This window comes from Xiphophorus maculatus, chromosome 22 (genome assembly GCF_002775205.1).
Source record: "Xiphophorus maculatus strain JP 163 A chromosome 22, X_maculatus-5.0-male, whole genome shotgun sequence".
Classification (NCBI taxonomy): Eukaryota; Metazoa; Chordata; class Actinopteri; order Cyprinodontiformes; family Poeciliidae; genus Xiphophorus; species Xiphophorus maculatus.
The window spans coordinates 20589890-20609967 of NC_036464.1; the positions used below are offsets into that span (position 1 = coordinate 20589890).

Here is a 20078-nt window from a genome sequence, read left to right on the forward strand (position 1 = left end):
ACATGTTTCAAGAACATCCGCTTCAACAAGCTGATAATATAGTTTATTATCTGATGTTATTTAGGGCATTTTAAGGCTTCCTATTTGACTTTGTTTCATATTGCTTTCCGAAATTAAAGCTGCTCCACGCCACTGTTGCTATTTCATTAAACCTAAATCAACAAAGTGTTGAAGCGACACATAAATAGATACGGACCCAAAGAAATGGTGCATGGTTTGAGTAGAGGACGCAGGGGACTGGAAACTCTGGAAACTCTCCAGCTGAAGGTCCAATAGGAAGGTTTGGTTGTGGTGCAGAGCATGTGATTTATTTCCTTCATCTCCCTGAAACACAGAATCTCCATAACATCCAGCCAACTTTGCTTTTTCTTCCATCATTGTTCCCAATGCTGTACAAGTTTGTGGTTATTATAGTGTACTGCAGAACTATGTTTCATTGCTAGAGTGTCAGCTTCACGCAGATCCAGGTTTATCAATAACAGAACGATGTTAAATGGAAATAAGATTTCCATTTTGCCTATATGAATTTTAATTAAAATAATACCATGGTTATTTTCGGATAGTCTGATATACATTATTATCATCTTATGGTCAAAACGAACTGATTTTATCTCCTTAGTCTCCTTTTGTCTCTCCCAGTCATCACCGATATTTATGTTGCTTTCTTTTTTTGCTCAGATGATAAAAGCGTTCCAAATCGCAAAGTCAGAGTTTTACCCATTATGACTGCATGTATATAGAATGTATTAAAAGTCATTATATTTCTTACAGTTTGTAGCTAATTTAAACCAGAGCCGCACTTACTGGTGTAAAACATGTAATTCTGAAGCTTTTAGCTTTGTGTTTCTACCCATAAAATTAAGAATTATGTTCAAGTTGTCCAAAGTTTAAGTCCTTCCATGGAGTGTTATTGAAGGTTGGGTTGTATATGGCCTCTTTTTAGCCTATTAGATGCATTAGATTAGGGGCGGGGCCTGTGTGAGCTGATGGAAACGGAAATCTGCGAAGCGGTGGGGAACAATGGTGAAGCCAATTTATTAGATGGAGTTAGGATCACTAATGGGTGTGTCACTGGGCTGACAGATCGGCTCACCTGATGGATGCCGTTGTTTTTAGCTGATTAACTGAACGACTTTCTCACTCCTAGACACGGATGAGTTATGGGAAGCTGAGGATAAGATTCAAGTAGGGCAGAGAAGGGGTTGAAAAGAAAGACAGGAGTGAGGGAGAGATGAGGGAGATAACAGAGAGATTGATGAAGGAAGGTTTTCTCCAGGTGAGTGGAGGAGATGGGTGGAAAGGAAGCTGACAAAAGCAATGGAAGCAGGATTAGCTGCAAAGGTGAGTGTTCAGAAGGAGAGAAAGAAAGGAAGGGTAGTTGCCTGGGTTGCAGTAGAAGCAGAAAAGGAGGCGATGAGGTAGGAGAGAGAGAGGCAGAGAGAGAGAGATGCCTTTGGTTGAAAGTTGTTATAGTAACAGTGATGCGAACTGCAGGCGCTGTGAGCATCTGTCTGAGTGTGAAGCAGCTTCAGTAGGTCGTGTGAGGAACGCTTTTCACCGTCTTCCAAAGGTGTGAGAGTCATGTGGCGCTAGGCTCCGTGTGCATGTTTGAAACATGCTGAGCAGCGATCTGCAGAGAAGCAGTGCAGCATGCGTTAGTGCGGGCATACAAGATCTGCTCAGGGTGTGTCGTAGCGGTGCCTGGTAGAATGAGCGGCAGAGTTTCACCAAGGGAACCGTAAGGAAGCGTCTGAGCTATAGCTTTTTATTTCTTACTCGATTGGTAAGTTTAATTTTTCATCTTGGTGTTAAAAAGATCTTTATTTTATTGTGTTCATTATTGCAGCATATTTAAATTAATTAATGCTTTTTTTCATGAGGTTAAAAATGTGGTTTCTAATTAGCAGTGGGTTTTTATGGTTTTAATTTAGGAGTATTTGAGGTAAAAATAATATTTTGTCTTCATAGCCAAAGCAAAAGCTCATAATCCTGCTGCAGGTGGTGCTTTAAATGCCTGGGCCCACTACAATACATTGTATGTTTGGGGTTGCATGCTTGCTTGTCTGTCTGTGTTTGTAAAGGAAGTTCTTCCTTGTTTAGCATGTTCAGTATGTGTGTGTGGGGGGGGGTGCGTGTGTGTGTGGGCAGAGGCAGTGGCCAGCTCCACTGTGAGTCATGGTGGGGCGGCCGGGACGGTGCACTGGACTTTCACAGACTCCTCTGTTCTCCTCCGGTTCTGCTAAGGGCTTCTTTGTCCACAGCACTCTGAATGAAAGACCTTCCTCTCTGTGTATGCTGATCTGCCTACTGTAACACTTTGTGGTTTTCCTTTCTCATTTTTTCTGTACCTTCATCTTCTTTTTTTTAATTATTAAGTTTCTACTAAATCATGATCGAAAAGTGATCGAATGAAATACACTGGAAGAGCAAAAAGCTCGATAGATGACAAATCTGATGAAGACGAATGCCTTTTAAACGACTAAAAGTGGACATTGTAGTATTATAATTATTAGTGCCGACTAGAACTTTTGCAGCATAAAATGAGGGGCACAAATTTTAACACAGCAGTTTGTTCGAAAAAATCCAATCCAAGGTTGGTGGCATCAACTAACTCACTCATTCTTTGGTTACCTAGCAACATCCTGCTGAGTGACTTGCACAGCAGCAGTTTTAGGTTTCAGCATTGTGTCTCATAACTGCTTAAAAATAAAAAATAACGGCGTGGAGTGAGGATAAAACAGGAAAGGTCATGTCACCAATTTGACAGTATTTCAGATATTTAAACAAAAAACTATTTATGATTATTGATATTGACTGGTATGAAACCGTTGTATTGTGATACATTTTTCAGCCATATCATCCAGCCATTCATCTGGTCAAATATATTAGCGATATGTAAACATATAACGAATATAAAAATATAAAATCCTAGATAATTTTTAATCCAATCAGCCTTTTGCATTTGAGATATTCCACCCTGACATGACGACTGCAGTTTGATAAACAGCATAGCTCTGCTGAAAAATAAGTGTGACCGATGAACAGATTAGCAATTGCACTCAGTGTGGAGCTATGCATTCAATTACTCAATAAAAAAAAACTGAAAAACCTCAGATATAAACTCTGTATAACTGAGTGGTTTCATTGTAAGATTTGATGGATATACCCTGAATATATTGAACATTAAACTGTGATAATCTAAGTAGCTACATGCTTAGCCTCCTTCTGGGCCTGTTTGTTGTGTTTTTTTCCCCACTTAATTCAGTTACTCTTTCCCATCCGCTCCCATTTCCTTCTAACACATCCCCCAACTGCCCAGCTACTCCTCTACTATCCCTCTTCCCCTTTCGCCTCCCCTCTTACTTCATCCACAACCCTCCACCCCCACTCCTCCATGAGTCCCTTCTCCCCTCCCCCGCTTTTAACTGACTGCCACTGAATTGGTCAGGGCCGGTAGGCGAGTTGTGTGGGTGGCATGTCTGGGTTAGTGTGGCACACCGTCTTGAACCGCACGACACAGAGAGGACTCGCTGAAACAACTGGGACAGAGCAACATGTGAGACTGCAGTGATGTGGTAGGTGAATCAGACATTGTGCTGTTAGGATTCATCTTGACGGTTCAGTGATTTGCCTCAGGCCACAGGGAGAGTTTATTGTTGTCGTTGGCTGTGACGGTTCACAAACATGTGTTTCTTGTTGTTCAGGTGCAGGCTTTATTTTCTGTTTTTTCCATGATACCTGCAATGAAGTCGGGTTGTATTATATTTCAAAGAGTATGTTGTTTCTGTTGCTATAACACTGTGTTGTTGATATGCCACTGTTTAGGTTTGAAAATTGCCTCCTGTGTTTTAAACTTTGGGGAGCTCAGGTCTGATATTTGTTATTGTTCAAAGACGATCACGGAATTAATTGTCTGGCCTTTTTTGTGTCTCAGTAGGGAGCAAACATGAAGATGGCACCCAAAGTGACTCTGAGAACGGACTCGGCCTGCGTTTCGCCAACCGTAGACACGCCCTCGAGGAGCGCCTGAAGACAGCACACAACCACGTGGCTGGGGGATCCGCAGGGGCGGCCGCAACTGTCAGCGGGACCAGAGCCACCGGCAGCCGAACGGCTTTCATGATCGAATTCTACGACGAGGAAAACCCTCGCAAGCGTCGCTCTTACTCATTTTCCCAGACTGCTCCACTGCTGGGGGGCGGAGTAGGCGGAGAAGGACTGTGTCCACAGCCTCCATCGCACCCTAAGGTGTTCAGTATTTCAACGTCTGCTGCCTCAGCTGCAGATTCAGGTACAATTTTGGTGTCGTTATGTGCTTCTCACTGCACAAATACAATTAAGTGCTCTTACAATGCCCTGCAAAAGTTCTCATATTTCATACACTTTTTTATGTGAGAGACCAACACAGAATATGTTGTGTTCTTTGGTCTTCATAATGGTATTTGTTCACTAATATTCTCTAACAAACCTGTGAGGACTTCACAGAGCTATATGTTTACAATGAGGTGGACTCTATTAAGGAACTACTGCTGAAGGCAATTAGTTGGAGACACTCTATTTCAGGGGGTGTATGCAAATGCATGCCACACTTTTCAGATTTTTAGTCATAGAAAGGATGAAAAAGAGTGAATCGCTTTACTTCTTTTCATAATTTACACTAATTTGTGTTGTTCTGCCACAAAAAATAAGCTTACCTTAAAGATAGTTCTGCTTAACCAAGTTTTTCTTTTCTTACCTTCAGGTAAAGCTCCAGCTCCAATACCAGCCACAGTAACTGTGGGCGCTCCAACGGCTGCCCGTGTGCTGCTCAAGCAGAGATCAGAGGACCAAAGTATCGGTCGGAGCTCGGCTAGTACTGGGCTGGCGACTGGGAGCCCCACAACTCCCAGCGAGGACACTTCGGTCCTCGGCAAGGGAGCTGGAACTGCTGGGGGAGAGGTGGACGAGGACCACAGTGACAAGGGGACTTACACTATTGAACTGGAGAATAAAAATCCAGAAGAAGAAGAGGCCAGGCGCATGATAGACAAGGTGGGAACAGCCTGACGTGCTAGCAGAAGTGAACTTTTTCACAGTCTTTGTATAAATCACCCGTAATAATTGTGATTATACAGCATCTTTTGGGGATCCATTTAAACTATATTCTTTTGCATCAGAGGTTTCACAGTTTAAGAATTTGAGTTGAAATTACCAGGAACAGATTAAAATGCTTCAAAGATGGCATTAACTGTTTAAAGATCCGTTCGCTGATGTTAAATACACTTTTTGAATTGCATCCTATAACTAAAGGGCTGAGCAGCTTTTACCACTACAGAGATTTTCTGTCAGTCAACCTCTAAAAAACCATAACCTTTTGTTTAGAGGTGTTTTTAGTTTGGGGTCTTTGCAAAACTGACAATAAAGGAGCTACTAAAATGAAAAAATGAAAAGGGCATCTTTAAACGTTACTCTGCAGCAACTATAAAAAGCAGAACTAAAACAAGTCCGAACAGGCTACAACAGCGTTAATAGTTGTTGTTTTTTTTTCTTGCTTGGTCTGCAGTCTTTTGCATAGTGAGTCCCTTGGGACAAACTGGAGTTGCCACTAAAACAGCACCGTCATCTCTCTGTGGCCTTGCTTGACCACCTCTCATCCTCTCTGGCACATCAACTCACCTAATGTGTCTGGAATAAGCAGGAGGGATTTGCTCAATGAGGCACTGTCCTGTTTTATTAAGCAACATTTAATTTCCTACTGTTGTCCCATTCTTCAATGCTACAAAGAACATAAACAGTGTTGCAAGAAAAACAGTAAAAATCACAGAAGTCGATATCCGGTCTCACGTTTTTGTGACACTTTGACCTGCAAAGAGAGACTTTAAGGACTTCCAAATATAACACAAGTAAACATGAAAACAGCTTTCAAAATATTTATTTCTAACCTTCCTTCTTTAAGTGTTCATTTATTTATTCCAAAAACAGAGAAGACATCAGAGCTTTACTAGTTAATAACTAGGGATGCACTGATATGAAAATCTGAGCCAATATTGATATCTGATATAAATATTGCCAATAATCGATATTGCACCCTCCTGACACCACCACTGTTTCTCTGCTTCAGTTAACTCCCCATAATTCTGTGCTGCACCACTATCACTGTCAATGACCAACAAATGTCAAAAAATGAAAATAAATATTGTTTGCCAATATCAGCACAGTTTTATTTTTCGGAATAATACCAATATGTTAAAAAAAAAAAAAAAAAGACTAATATTAGTTGATACCAATGTTAGTGTCAAGATATTGTGCATCCCTATTAATAATACAAGATGAATGTTTTTACCATTAAAATTTGAAAGTATTTTAAGCAGTTAGCGGTTAGCATAGCTAGCTCTAATCACCTATCCTTATCCTCAATTGTAGCCTTCTTCATTTAAGAACAACATCTATATACCAAAGAGTTTTGTTTCTACTCCAACCTGCTGGAACTTAGAAATGATTTAATCACTAAATTTCTCTGTGAATCTCTAACAGACTATTTTCTGAACCATTTAACCCAAAGTAATTAATATCACATTTCCTTTTAAGCGTTTAATGCAAGAATTATCTTTGGACAAGCAGTCAAATAATTACTACACGATATTCTGAGTCAGTTTAAATCTACATGCGTTACATTCTAAATAGGAAGTGTTGTTATGCTAATTCCTGTAATTAGCTGACATACTAATTGGCACAGCGCTCACAGCTGTCCACTCTCCCTCTCATTTGTAAACTACTGATGTTGTTTTTGTTTGTTTCATTTAAATATTTAGTGAACGGCATTTTGAACAAACAACTCATGATGTTTGTTGGATTCACTGTATCAGAAAGAGGATGTAGTCAGAGTATTGACATTCTCTAAATGACTGTACTATGTGTAAATTACACATAAGTCATACGAAGTTATATAAAAGGTTTGCATAAATTATGATATTCTGCCAGATTGTGTTGATTCATATGGTTTCTTTTTTTTAAATATTTGTAGGTGTTCGGGGTGCAGGAGAATACAAGCAGCTTGGTTTTGTCTGACCTAAAAGGAAAAGGAAAGGACTCAGGACACACTGGGAAAGAGGTACAAATCTGCTTTGGACTTCCTAAAAGAAATTAATTTTGGTATTTCTCTGGCCCCCTAGTTATGTTGCAACAGAGCAAAATAAAGTGTAGTGGTGGAGTTTTTATTGTGCAAGTCTGTTACTCCTGTGAGATGACTACTTTACTCCACTGGGCTGTCAGATGGGAGGAGGGTTCATCCTCAGTGAGTGACCCAGATCACGCTGGGATGAGGAAAGACGTTCAGCCCTACTGGCCGTTTCATAAGACGGAGGGGGCAGCGCCTATCTGCACTGACATCCTAAATGTCTGTCTGATCGGTCTTTTATGGCACTTAGATTTCTTTCTTTTCAAGTGATACACGTCTTAATCAGTATTACTGGAAACTTGATTTGACATTTTATTTGGATTTTTTTGTTTTACTGTATAGCAAATAAAGTTCCAGTTATAGATTTATATCCATCCACCATGGACATCAATGTCGTAGCAGTCAGTTTTGCACAAGTTTGAATGTATTGCAGATTTTCTTTGTGTCTGTCTTGCACATTTGATCTAATCCTCGCAGGTCCCAAATTATAATTTAAGGGACAAATAGGCATACACTGCTAACTAATGTTTGGTTAGCCAGTTGCAAAGAAACCAATACCGTTTTTGTAGCATCGTAATTCTGGTTTTGACCGCTTATGCATAGTTCATTTTAATTGGTTGATTTCCTTTAAAAACTAACTTTCAATCTTACAATCATGTTCAATAAATTGGAATAACGTAATCCTGTTAAAAACTAATTTTAACTTGTGTTTGGGATCATTATCCTGTCAACTGTGTTTAAATTTGAGCTATCTGCCGCACACTGAAAATGAAAATAATGTTCAAATGTCCACATGGAGAAACCAAACTCATCAACTTTGCTTAAATGCTTAGTCTTTTGGAACAAATCGGTCAATTTAAATTAGCTTTGCTGTTTATGATATAGGACTAAAACCTTTGCACTTAAATTTTGTTTTGAAAATGTGTTAAAGTTGTATATTAATCATTAGTCCATCCTAGCAAAAGAACTGTTTAATTAGGTTATGTAATGTATCATTAAAAGCCCATAATTATGTCCATAATGGGTGTTTGTAACCTTCTACCCACCATTCTAATAGAAAAACCAAAATTACATAACTGGATTTTTTAAAGTACATGGCTTGTTTTAGACCTCCATCGTTTGAATGAAGAACTCTTTATTTCAGTTCAGTTTCTTTTTGTTTATCTCTGTTCGTTGTGTTGCCTTAGGCTCTTGGTGACTCAAGCTGGGTCTCTCATTGGGCCAGTTTAGCTGCTAATCAAGCAAGGACTGACCCAGAAGGTTCTGGAGCAGAAGCAGCAACATTCCTGCACAAAGAGAGAGGTAAACTCACCCAAATCAACAAACTGCTTAGATTTAATCAGTATTTCATCCTTTGATTAATTTGGTTTTTGTCCTTTTTGCTCAGGATCTGATGCCTTTGAGTCTGCTGCTCCTCCCCTTGGCAAAGGTGAACCCTCTTCCAGCCTGACCGACCGTAAACGCAGGACCCTCCCCCAGCTCCCAGTGGACGACCCCCGGGCTAAACCCACTCCCAAAGCACTGAGGTCTGAGATAGGGGAGAAACAGGACACTGAGCCCCAGGAAAAAGAGAACAAGGGAGACGGAGAGTCCCCAACCCCCATGGAGGACGGCGAAATGACCAACAAGAGGAAACAAAGCTCGGCCACCTCCTCTCCGTCTAAGGGTCCGGTTCGGGGCACTGAAAGAAGGAAGAGGTCAGAGGAGAGCAACGGAGGAGAAGCAGGAGAAGGAGGGGAGAAATCCGGGAAGGCCCTTGTTCGCCAGGGTAGCTTTACCATCGAGAAGCCCAGTTCAAGCGTCCCTCCAGAGCTTATCCCTCGTATCAACAGAGGCAACAATGAGCGTGAGCGCAGCGACTCCGTGGGCAGCATGGACACCGCTACTCTGCTTAAAGACACGGAGGCTGTCATGGCATTCCTAGAAGCTAAGCTCAGAGACGAGAACAAACTAGACCAGAAAAGTATTAAAACTCCTCCTAGTGCCACCATTGGCCTCCCAGCTCGGACTGACTCCATATCCCCAGAATCAGACTTGGACACAGCCAGCACGGCTAGCCATGCTGCAGCAGAGGCAGGGGGAAAGGCCGCTGCAGGCGGCATGCAAAAGCGGAAGTCTCTCAGCAGCATGCACCGGGAAAAGAGCAATATGAGCACAGCGTCCAAGACGACCTCCGGAAACGGCAGCGCTCGCGAACGCCTGGAGAGAAAGGCTAAAGGTAGAACAGCCGAAGTGACGAGTCGGACTCGCTCCGCTCAACCCGCCGCTTCCTCCAGAGCACGCCAGCCTTCCCTGGATCTCACCGACGATGACCAGACCTCCTCTTTCCCCATCTCTGACATTCTGTCTTCAGACCAGGAAACCTACTCTGGGCCTTTGGGGAACTCGGTTCATAGACGAGGCTCAGAAGATGTCCTCCATTCCAAACTCGACGGCAGATCTTCCAAGACGTCCATGAGCGGTGCCTCCAAAACCAGCCGAAATCTGCAGGCAGCAACGGCCTCCTCACTCAACAAGCAGGCCTCTCTGCCTCAACCACGACCCACTAGAGCCTCCCTTCTCCGCCGGGCCCGACTGGGGGACACGTCTGACACAGATCTAGCCGATGCAGACCGGGTTTCCGTGGCGTCCGAGGTGTCCACGACAAGCTCCACCTCTAAGCCGCCGTCCGGCCGGAAGGGACTGTCGCGGCTGGACATGCTGGCTCAGCCACGGAGGAATCGCGTGGGCTCCGTCTCGGCACGCAGCGACTCGGAGTGCACAGTGAGCCGGCCCTCCACAGCTTCACCACGCCTGTCCGCAGAGACCGCGCTGCGTCTCGGCTTGCGCTCGACAACACCCACAGAGAATCGGCTCTCGCCAAGGATGAGAGCCAACAGTGTGTCGAAACTCAACGAGCCCAAGGCCAAAACCACTACATCTGGATACTGCTCGCCCACAGGTGAGCAAAAAAACCCCCTCCAAAACTACAAAAAACAACTCAGTGTCTGACATCTGAGGATTTTCAGTAAAAGAAGAGAAAATTAAATCAGTTTATTGATTAAAAATATGCTGTATCATGGTTGATTTTGAGATGCTCGTGAATGATTTCTGGTCTCTGGTTTGTAAAACGTTGACTGGCAGATATCGATAGAAGCTGATTCAGATTTCTGTTGAAGGATTATAAAATGAGAAGATATAAGGACAGTATTATAAATATATTCTAGTATATTTCTTCCTCCTGTGGTTGTTTCCATAGAAATCTGAGGGAACGTGGTATAGCATGTATAAAAAAGCACATGTTGTGAATCTAGGTTTTATTAATGTTTAGGGCTGAAACAATAAATCGGAGTAAATGTGATGAATTGATTATTAAAATAGTCTTCAAGTAGTTTAGTAGTAGATACATTTTTAACTGCACTGAAATAAGGCCATTGGCTGAAAGAACAAAATACTCAGAGCAGTAATTAAGTCAAAACTGTACAAAAATATATATTTTGCATTATGATGAACACACCTTTATCTGTAAATATGTTCTACCAAGAACCCTTCAGTGGCATAGTTTTAGCTTCACTTAGTTCAGATTTTGTAAATATATATATTTTTTTATCTCCAACTAAGCACCTTTCATCGTCTTTGGAATCTAATTTGTGGTTTTCATCACTATCGTAGCAAAATCAGCTCTTTTGCATGTATTAGCTGGATAATGCTCAACTTAACTGAAATATCAAAAAGGCTGCTAACATTTCCGACTCCATCATGTTTCATGGACAAAGATCGAAAGCTCAAAAGTATCAAACTTTATACTTCATACTTCCTATTATCTTCTGAAAGTCTTGCTCTCTCATGTTCTGAATAAACCACAGATTCAAGGCAAAGTGTTAAAAATAGCTTCCATTTTAAAAGTCAGAAGCATGGATCTATGCTTCTGTTGACTTCATTTTTAACTCCTGAAAGTAGCTAACTGAGTCTTCTTCACTCAGTTAAGTTAGTCACTTAGTCGACAATGAGGCGTGTTGACAGTGCGCCCCGTTTCCTCAAATTGTGTGTTCACCACCACATTTTACTATAAAATAATTCACATATTTGAGTTTCTGACCAGGCGATGACCGTTGAGGGCTACAAACCAACAGGTTCTGGTCACCAGCTGAGACTTCAGTGCATTTTCTGTGTAAATATTTCTCAGTAAACACCTGTGTTGTCATGATCTTGTGCATTGGTCCAGAAAGCTCTCAGCCTGAACCTCCAGATGGTGATGCAGAGGAAGAGCTGATGGGTACGGCACCAGAACCATAAAGTCTAATTGGACTGCTGTGTGTAGTGCATGTGTGTATTTTAACACCTCCAGACCTGGGTCAAAACAATGCTCAGATGCGAAGGATTCTTCAAGGATTTCAAACAGTTTTTATTTAATACATAAGTTTGAATATTGTTTGGAATAAAAGTGATACATTTTTTTTAAATGCAATTTAAAGAATAGTCTTTATTGTTAGTTCATTGCTTTAATGCCTTTCAAAAATCTCTTTTATGATGACCCAGCTCTACCAAGCTTTTGATAGTTAACTTCATGTCCTCCTTAAATCCATTTAGTAATGCTGTGTTGATAAGCCAACTGCTTTGCTCACACTGTAACACTTTGCCCCATGTTATCCTGAAGGGACGGACTGATCAAGGTATAATCTCATTGTGTCAGAGCTGGACTAACAGAGCTGCTGTTTGAAAATTTCAAAACAACTTAACATGCAGCTTTATTGCTTCTTCGTTTTGTTGGACGCCTTGAAATGCTTCAAAATATTTTTTGCTGCTTTTTTTTGTGTAATTTTTACCATTGCTAAATATGCTGTCAAACACCCAAAACACTTGATGTTGTTTTGGGTCAATTAATTTCCTCAAGAGTGGAGTTCAGCCGTGTGATATAAATTGCCGGTCAGAAGTTTACATCCACTCCTGATAGTGTTGAATTTCACAAGAAGTTTTTGTTTTTAATGGTTTATTTTAACTATTATTTTCCCAGGCGGAAATGATTACACAAACAATTTTTAATACTTTTGAAAACAATGACTTGGTGCACATGTTTAATTTAATTGTTATCCACACATGGTTAAAATGATACGGATAGGCTGTATTCTACACTTTATCCACTAATATTTGGTTTAACACCCCTTATCAAGTTGCACTATATTACAGTTCCACAACATTTTGTTGTGGAACTGTGCAACATCAGCAAATTTTGCCTTAATTGTGGCTTCAACATTTAACTATTTGTCACGTTGTGAGGTTGGAATACAGAAATCGACAGTGGTGAAAATTAGCAGAGACTTTAATAACCAAAGGGAAAAAACCCCAACAAGAACTTGGAGGTAAAACATGTGAAGACAGATGAAGGAAACTGGGGGAGTGAAACAGAAAATCCAGAGAGGAACAATGAAAAAAACAAGGAGCTTATCTACAGAGGCATGAGTTGGAAAATAACAGGAACCAGGGGAGCTAATCAGAGGGGATGTGGAACAGCTGTGGCAAAATGAGAGCAGGGAGACTAATAAACAGAAAATACAAAGAAGAGCTGAATTAAGACACAATAGGATCTACAAATCGAGAGCAGAAAAATATGACGTGAAGAGAACAAACCAAATCTCTCCGAAGAAAGAACCCCTAGAAATGAGTAAGAACCGAAGGAATAAACTCTATAGAAAACACTAACATCCACAGCGACCAACAAATAGAAATGAACTGAATTTGGAAACATGTTAACAACAGTGAATAAATTATCAAAACACAAATATCCGTAGATCATGTCACCAGTCTGCTTTTTAGAAATAATACAGGGGACCTTGATGTAAACTGGGGTCAGGGCTTTCCTGAACCTTAATGTTGGCCTTCTTTATGTGTGTTTGGGGTCATTACTTTTCAGAAGCACCTAGTTGTGACAAAGTTTGAACCATCTGACCAAAACTGCCACCCTTAGATGAAAGAAAATCGCTTAAGATAATCAGAAACAGTCCATCAAGACTCTGGTCTGCCAGTAATTGAACAAAGAGGATGCTGAGCGAACTGAGGAGCCAGAAGTTGGGCTATTAACAGAATAATAGGAGTTTGTGTTTATATTTGATCTTTAACGTGTAATTTTGATTCAGTGTGGACTGGATCCACAAGAAATCCAAACTCCTGCACCAAATTCTTGTTTTTAAAATAGTAAATAATAGGAAAGCATTCGTAAACTTCTGAACAACATTCATTTGTATCTTGCTGACAAACGAGTCAACAACCATTGTGACTTTGTCCAATGACTAGTAACGGCTTTTCCTGCCGTTGCAGTGTCCAGCAGCAGCAGGTGGCGGCGCCTGCCGCCGGAGTACGGCTCCACCTCGGAGGAAGAGTTCGGCTCCAGCCGGAACTCGGCAAAGCATGGCGCTCGCCCCCACGTCCGGCCCCACCACCTCGTCCCGCACCGCGGCTCGAGACTCAGCTCCGCCACCAGCTCGGGACCGCCGGGCGTGGTGCCGATCCCCGGTGGAGCGGGCATCAAACACCGCATGAAGGAGCAGGAGGAGTACATCAGGGACTGGACAGCTCACAGCGAAGAGATTGCCAGGTACCGATCATCACTGATCTTCTGATTCATTTGCACTTTAAAGCACCTCCTGAGTCCTAAAGAACCCTGTCTGATTAACAGGTTGTTCCCCTGTGTGCGCAGGATCAGCCAGGACTTGGCCAAGGACTTGGCCATCTTGGCACGTGAGATCCACGACGTGGCCGGTGAGATAGACTCGGTCAGCTCGTCCGGCACAGCGCCGAGCACCACCGTCAGCACCGCCGCCACGACCCCGGGGTCAGCCATCGACACCCGGGAAGAGGTAGGCCCTGCACGCCCCGCGCAGCCGGACATACAGGAGAGCATGAAAAAGGTGCCTGGTCTTCTTCTTCTTCTATTGCCTTAATGTTTGTGCTTTCATTGCAACTTTTCCATTAATTCTTGTGTTTAGTAGGGAGGGAAAAACGAGTGCCTCTCTGCTGCTTCATAGCTTTCAGGTCTTCTCATGCGCTGCTACTTGCTGAACTTTCATTCCTTAGCTCCAGGGTTCATACGGGTGCTTAAAATCCCTAAAATCAATTTTATTAGAGTCAATTTTCAACATTTGGAAAGTGCCTGATTTCTGTACTTGATATTCAAACTGCACAATTTTGTTATAAATTTCAACCTAACATTTGATTAAAAGCCTACATTTGGGAAACGGCTGAAGCCAGATATTTTCGTATACCTAATGAAAAGCCAGATACATTTTCCCCCAACGTCTGAAGTTGAATCAAACTAAATTTTACTTATTAGGTAAGTTAGAATTGCCAAAATTATTTATTTTTGCTAAATTCCAGTAAACTTTGCGAGAACAATTTTTGTAACTTTCTCTGTATATGTCATTTATCTTAACATGATTTGTTAATTAATATTTGTTGTTGATTAATGTTTATTACTCCAATTGGCTCAGTGACTTATTGATCTGCGTAATTGAAATAAGGGTTGACCTACCTTTTGTACATTAAACAAAGTGATTGACATTGGGGTATTTTATTTAGTTAAATTAGTGTTTTGTTTTCGGACCGGTCAGGGGTTGTGTGAAGCAAACATTACAAAATCCTACTATATTTTAGTTTAGCTAGATATTATCACAAGAAATAATTAATAACAGCAACATAATATATAGTAGTGAATTAAAACTATCTTTTTGTAGTTCATTTTTATTATTTCTTTCTCCAGTGTGGCGCTGAAAGGGTTTACCTTGAAAATATTTCAAAGTGCTTGAATTTTACTGTGGGAAGAACTGTACAAACCATGTAATTTGTTACTACTAATTTTATTCTGATGAAAGGCATAACTTTCCTTGATAAAGTGGATAAGCCCACGTTTCACACATCCTAACATCTTTATGCAGCTCACTGAAATACAACAGTTGAGCTGAAGGTTTGATTACATTCGCTCCCTTTGTCTCCTCTGCATTTCTCTCTGTTCTGGCCCAGCTGGTGGATCGAGTGTTTGACGAGAGCCTCAAATTTAGAAAGATCCCTCCAGTTATTTCATCCAACAAGCCGCCAGAGATCAACGGAAAGCCCGTTGAGCACCAACCCCGAGCTCCTGACGGCCGGGAGCCTCGGGCCTTGAGGAGGCGCACCTGGAACCGAGAGGAGGTGAGGAGCTGCCTGACGAATCTAAAACACAATGAACAGCATCTTGAGGCTTTCGCTATTAAAAACATGATCTAATTGTGATGTTGTGGGTTTTTAGGCGGTGTTGGACAGCCTCCTGATCCACTCTGTGTCTCAGCTCTCCACCAAGATCAGACACTCTGTTGACAGAACAGCAGGGAAAATCAGGTACTTGTTGTTACGTGCATTTCCTCGCTTGAATATTTCAGTTCACGGATTTCCCCGAGCTTGAGATATTTTACAAAGTTTTCAGTTAAGGGGTAGGTTTGGTAGAGCACAGTAGCAAAAGATGATTGTATAAACTATAGACTCATGAGGGTTGCATGCATAATAAATCATGTAATGACTGATTCATTTTTTAACTACTTCTCAGTTGAGCACTTCTTAGTGTTGTTTACTCAATAAACTCCTGTCAAAATACATTCAGTTTTACATTGAGTATGAATTTACTTTCAAGCCACTGTTTATAAGCAGCAAGATCTTAGCACTTGACTTAATGAATATAGTGCTATCTTGTTTTTCTGTCAAGAAATATACACTGTAAATACAGTTTTTTAATTTCTTCGTGCCAGGATCTTGTTCAAGGATAAGGACAGAAACTGGGATGAAATTGAGAGTAAACTGAAATCAGAGAGTGAAGCTCCACTTCTTAAAACCTCCAACAAGGTACAGAAAGCGATCCATCGACGCAAGAATGTTTAATAAGAACATGAGTAAAATATAAATGGAAGCTATAATTGTGTCTTTTTTTTGTTTGTTTTTTAGGAAATCTCTTCGATTTTGCTCGAACTGAAGAGAGTTGAGAAACAGCTCCAAGGTGAAGCAGAACAGATGCTGCTGGACAAAATAAAAAAACATATATTTTTACATATTTTTGTTAAAATTATGTTGTGACTATAACATGAGACAGATAATCTACAAAAACATCAACCTCCTGCCAGGGATACTTTTGCTGCAGAAATGCACCAATCAGAGCGAGGAGGTCTTAGTGTTGTCAGTCATGCTTGTGCGTGTGCTGCTCAGTGTACTAATGGAGAAGAAGCAACTTATCATCTTGTCATCGGTGGCCATGCTGACTAGCCTCAGGATTTATGACGGGCTTTGTTGTGGTGAACCAGCTGTAGCGTAGCAGAGAGCAAGAGGGAGGGTGTGAGCAGCCCATAAACATGAGTGATTGACAGCGCTAAGACCTTCCTCCTGGCTCTGATTGTTGTTTCTCACTAAGTGGTGTATTTTTGCAGTTAGTACTGGATGAAGGCATTTTTTTTCACAGATTATCAGTCTCACTTTGTACTGTCAGGACATTTTTAACAATTATGCAAAAAGTCATATTTTTTATAAAAGTTATATACAGCAGTTTTAACTCATCTGTTTAACATGGAAATCAGTCATTTCACAAAGTGCTTCCTATGTCTCAGTGATTAACGTGATGGTGGACCCAGACGGGACTTTGGACGCCTTGGCCAGCCTCAGCCTGTCCAGCCCCACCAAGGTCCCAACCGCCAAAGCCACGCCCCCCTCCGCCGCCAGCCCAGCCAAAGAGTCGCTGCCCGAAATCCTTCCTGGGCCTGACGGTTCGGCCGCCTCCACCAGGGTTCAGTCTTCAGCCGCCAGCACAGAGAGCCGAGAAAACCTCGTGGGTTTGGGCCTGGCGGGCGTCGTCGGGCTGCCCTTCAGTCGCAGGCGGCCGAGCGGAGAAGAGGCCATCGCACAGAAATGAACGGCAGCTCTCCTCGATGAGAAATGAATAAACATGAGCATGGATTAGCGTGTAGGTGGCTGGCAGACGCACAGCCTTCTTTTTACCCAACAGTGATCAGAAATGAAGTGAGATTCTCAACCGCTCCGAAAACCAACTAGCAGAAACTTGACCCAAGGATGTTTCAGATAGCCTGACGGTAACATCCCAGCCACCAGCTGCTGACGCCCAACAACCAACCTGACATCCACATGGACCGAGGCCTGTTTCACTCCTCTTGCCTTTTTTATGCATCGGGACCCTTCCTGCGCTGAGGACATGCCTTAAAACATAACTCGCCCCCCGTAGCAGCGTCGCACCTCATCCCCTCAAACACTAGTCGACACATTTTTTTGTGAGCTCATAGAAGACAAACTGAATGCGTTGTAAAGTAACACTTTAACATGTTTTAGTTACACTTACACAAAGGATATTTCAGCTCAATTATGAGAAACATGGTTTAAACCTAAAAGTATTGAGATTATGCCAGAAATCAAGCAGAATTTTATTCATGTAAAAAGATGATATAAAATAATTACCACTTAATAAGCCTAATAAGTAGAACCTGGTTCTACTTATTAGGCTTCCATTCATCTTGAGTTTTCCTCTTCGCATTAAATTTTTCTGTCCCAATCGCTTGAAACACACTTTCTCCCTACAGCATGTTCAAAACACAACTGCAAGTCAAATCTGACTTATTTGGATTGGTGGTTTTAGCAGCTTCAGTCATTACCTGTTTACGGATGTATCTGTTTTCAAATTGTTGTGCCATTTTTAAAGCAATCTCTCCTGGGGAAGCAACAAATTACAATTCATCCTAATGTTGCTGGTTGTGAAGAGCTATTCTCTCCCAGTTAACAAGAAACTGTGTCCTCACCTGCAGAGTACTCAACATTTATTATCGGCCAATAAAAGTAAAAGCCTTAAAATAAATTCATCTTTGATTGCAGCAGCACAATCTCACACTGGAAAATCCTGAAAAATCTAACAATAAATGAGAACATTTTTTCAGGAGCAGCCACAAGAAAACATTAGTGAATAATTTTCTCATTTTTTTTGGATAATGACTAGTGCTACACTGATTGGTTCATATAACAAGGCCTCTAGGAAAGCAGAGTCAGAACTTTTTGCCACATCAGGTCGATCAAAAATCATTTTAATTTCTTTAAAAACTTTTTAAAAAATGTCCGTGCTCAAAAATAACTTAAGTGTGCTATATTTTCATGAAACAAACAAAAGTAATCTGATTTTTGCAATAAGATTATCTTTGACTCATTGTGGTACTGGAATATAAAAAGAAAGGCCTCATGTGATTGTCTTATTAAAAAAACCTTTTCAAGTTCATTGTTTTCTATTTTGCTGGTGTCAAACAAATTTGGTCTAAATTCAGCAACAAGGAGACGCAGTTTACCACAGATAAAAGAGTGTGAGATTGTGTTACTACAGTGGGAGATAAATTTATTATTTTTAGGCTTTCTACATGTTGTTTAGGGGTGCCAATCTATTTTTGTTCCAATTGGCAGTTTTTTATTTGGTCCTGTCACCTGTGGAAGGATTTCTACTTTACTGAGTCAGTGTTTGAACTAATCACTTTATATTTAAATAGCCTTGTTTAGTTTTGTTTATAATGAGATAATAGTCTTCCTTGCCACTCTACTACAAACATTATCTCCATGGGGAAAAGCTGCTGGAATTTGTTTTTAATAAGGTGCCGTTGAAATAACACATAATCACTAAAATGCCTTTATTTTGTTTATTTAAAAAAGCAGACATTATCTTGAAATGTGACTCCACATTTCAAACACTGAGGATTTTTTTTTTGTTCTGCATCATCTATGAGGGGAAACTCCAACATACCTGGACTGTTTCAGACTTCTCAGCCACTTGGCTGCTTTTGGAGTTAATTTTGGAGACTGAGCATTTTTTCTGACCCTCTCTTCAGCTTATAGTCTGTGTAGACTAGGTTAAAATTTAAAGCAGTGTATTAGTACTTAGACGCCTTTAACAATAGTGATTTTTAGGTACCAGAGTACATGTTTGTTTCCCTCCCTCCATACTGTACTGTGCACAGATGCTAAATGCCTCAAAGTGTCCATTTTTAAATGACACAAGGGCATTGCTTAATAAGAAAAAGGTGCAGTTGTCTAAAAAAAAAAAGAAGTTATTTTATTTTGCACATCAACAAAGTGACAGATTGCATCTAACTCAGAATATCAGTCTGCCTGATATCAGAAGTGACTGCCTTGCTCGTCTGAACCTATTTTGTTGCCCCTTTTCCCTCTCCTGATGTCCAGAAAGTAAAAACCTTTGGGGACTGTGAACGCTAGGTACATTTAGGTATATTTTGTAAATGCTACACGTGTCATTTGATCAGTGTCCTTTGTATTTCTTTTTTCTTATTTTGTAAAGAAAATCATTTTATTTATTTTTGTTTTAATATTATGTGGATGTTTTACGTATTTTATATTTGTTCAACTATCTGCATTCTTACTGTTAATAAAAAAAAGAGCTATTCACTTGTCGCGTCTTTACCGCCTCTTATTTGGTACAAACGTGTCCTGATTATCAATGTCACAACACCGAAAAAGCACAAAATCCCAAAGACTAGAAACTAGTTAAAATGAACTTGTCTTATTTTAATTTTGTCTTAAAATAACACAAAATTAACTTACAAGTAACTTTTAAGTAAAAAATATAGAAGCTTGATTTAAGTCAATCATTTCTTAGTATTGATGAAAAAGTAGTCAATAAGTGAAATAAACTGACATTTTCACGTATTATAATAATATAATTCCTTTGACTTGTGTTTGATATGCTGTGTCAGCTGGGAGATTTTTACATTAAGTAAGTTGCATTACAAATCATGTTCGGTCAATTCAATTTAAGTACACAAACGTGTATGTACACATATTTTTACTTTGTTATTGTCGATTATTTTTGCATTAATAATAAAACTATTCTAAAGTTTGTGGAATGCCTTTGTAAATGTGGAAAAGTGAAGGGGTC

At 40.7% G+C, this 20078-nt stretch overlaps 1 protein-coding gene across 7 annotated transcripts in view; it reads left to right on the top strand.

Annotated features, from left to right (window-relative positions):
- Positions 1-18592, top strand: part of cep170 (centrosomal protein 170) — a 42636-nt gene extending 24044 nt beyond the window's left edge. The window contains exons 11-23 of one of the 7 annotated variants that reach the window (XM_023327554.1): positions 3935-4291; positions 4742-5031; positions 7004-7090; positions 8344-8458; positions 8544-10097; positions 11361-11411; positions 13451-13727; positions 13809-14040; positions 15149-15316; positions 15414-15502; positions 15907-16000; positions 16100-16151; positions 16753-18592. In XM_023327554.1, coding sequence (XP_023183322.1) covers positions 3935-4291; positions 4742-5031; positions 7004-7090; positions 8344-8458; positions 8544-10097; positions 11361-11411; positions 13451-13727; positions 13809-14040; positions 15149-15316; positions 15414-15502; positions 15907-16000; positions 16100-16151; positions 16753-17054 — 3668 coding nt within the window. In that variant the 3' untranslated portion in view covers positions 17055-18592. The remainder of the gene's footprint in view (positions 1-3934; positions 4292-4741; positions 5032-7003; positions 7091-8343; positions 8459-8543; positions 10098-11360; positions 11412-13450; positions 13728-13808; positions 14041-15148; positions 15317-15413; positions 15503-15906; positions 16001-16099; positions 16152-16752) is intronic. The other 6 variants (XM_023327558.1, XM_023327556.1, XM_023327559.1 and 3 more) reach the window with 6 other exon arrangements.
- The last annotated feature ends 1486 nt before the right edge of the window (positions 18593-20078 follow it).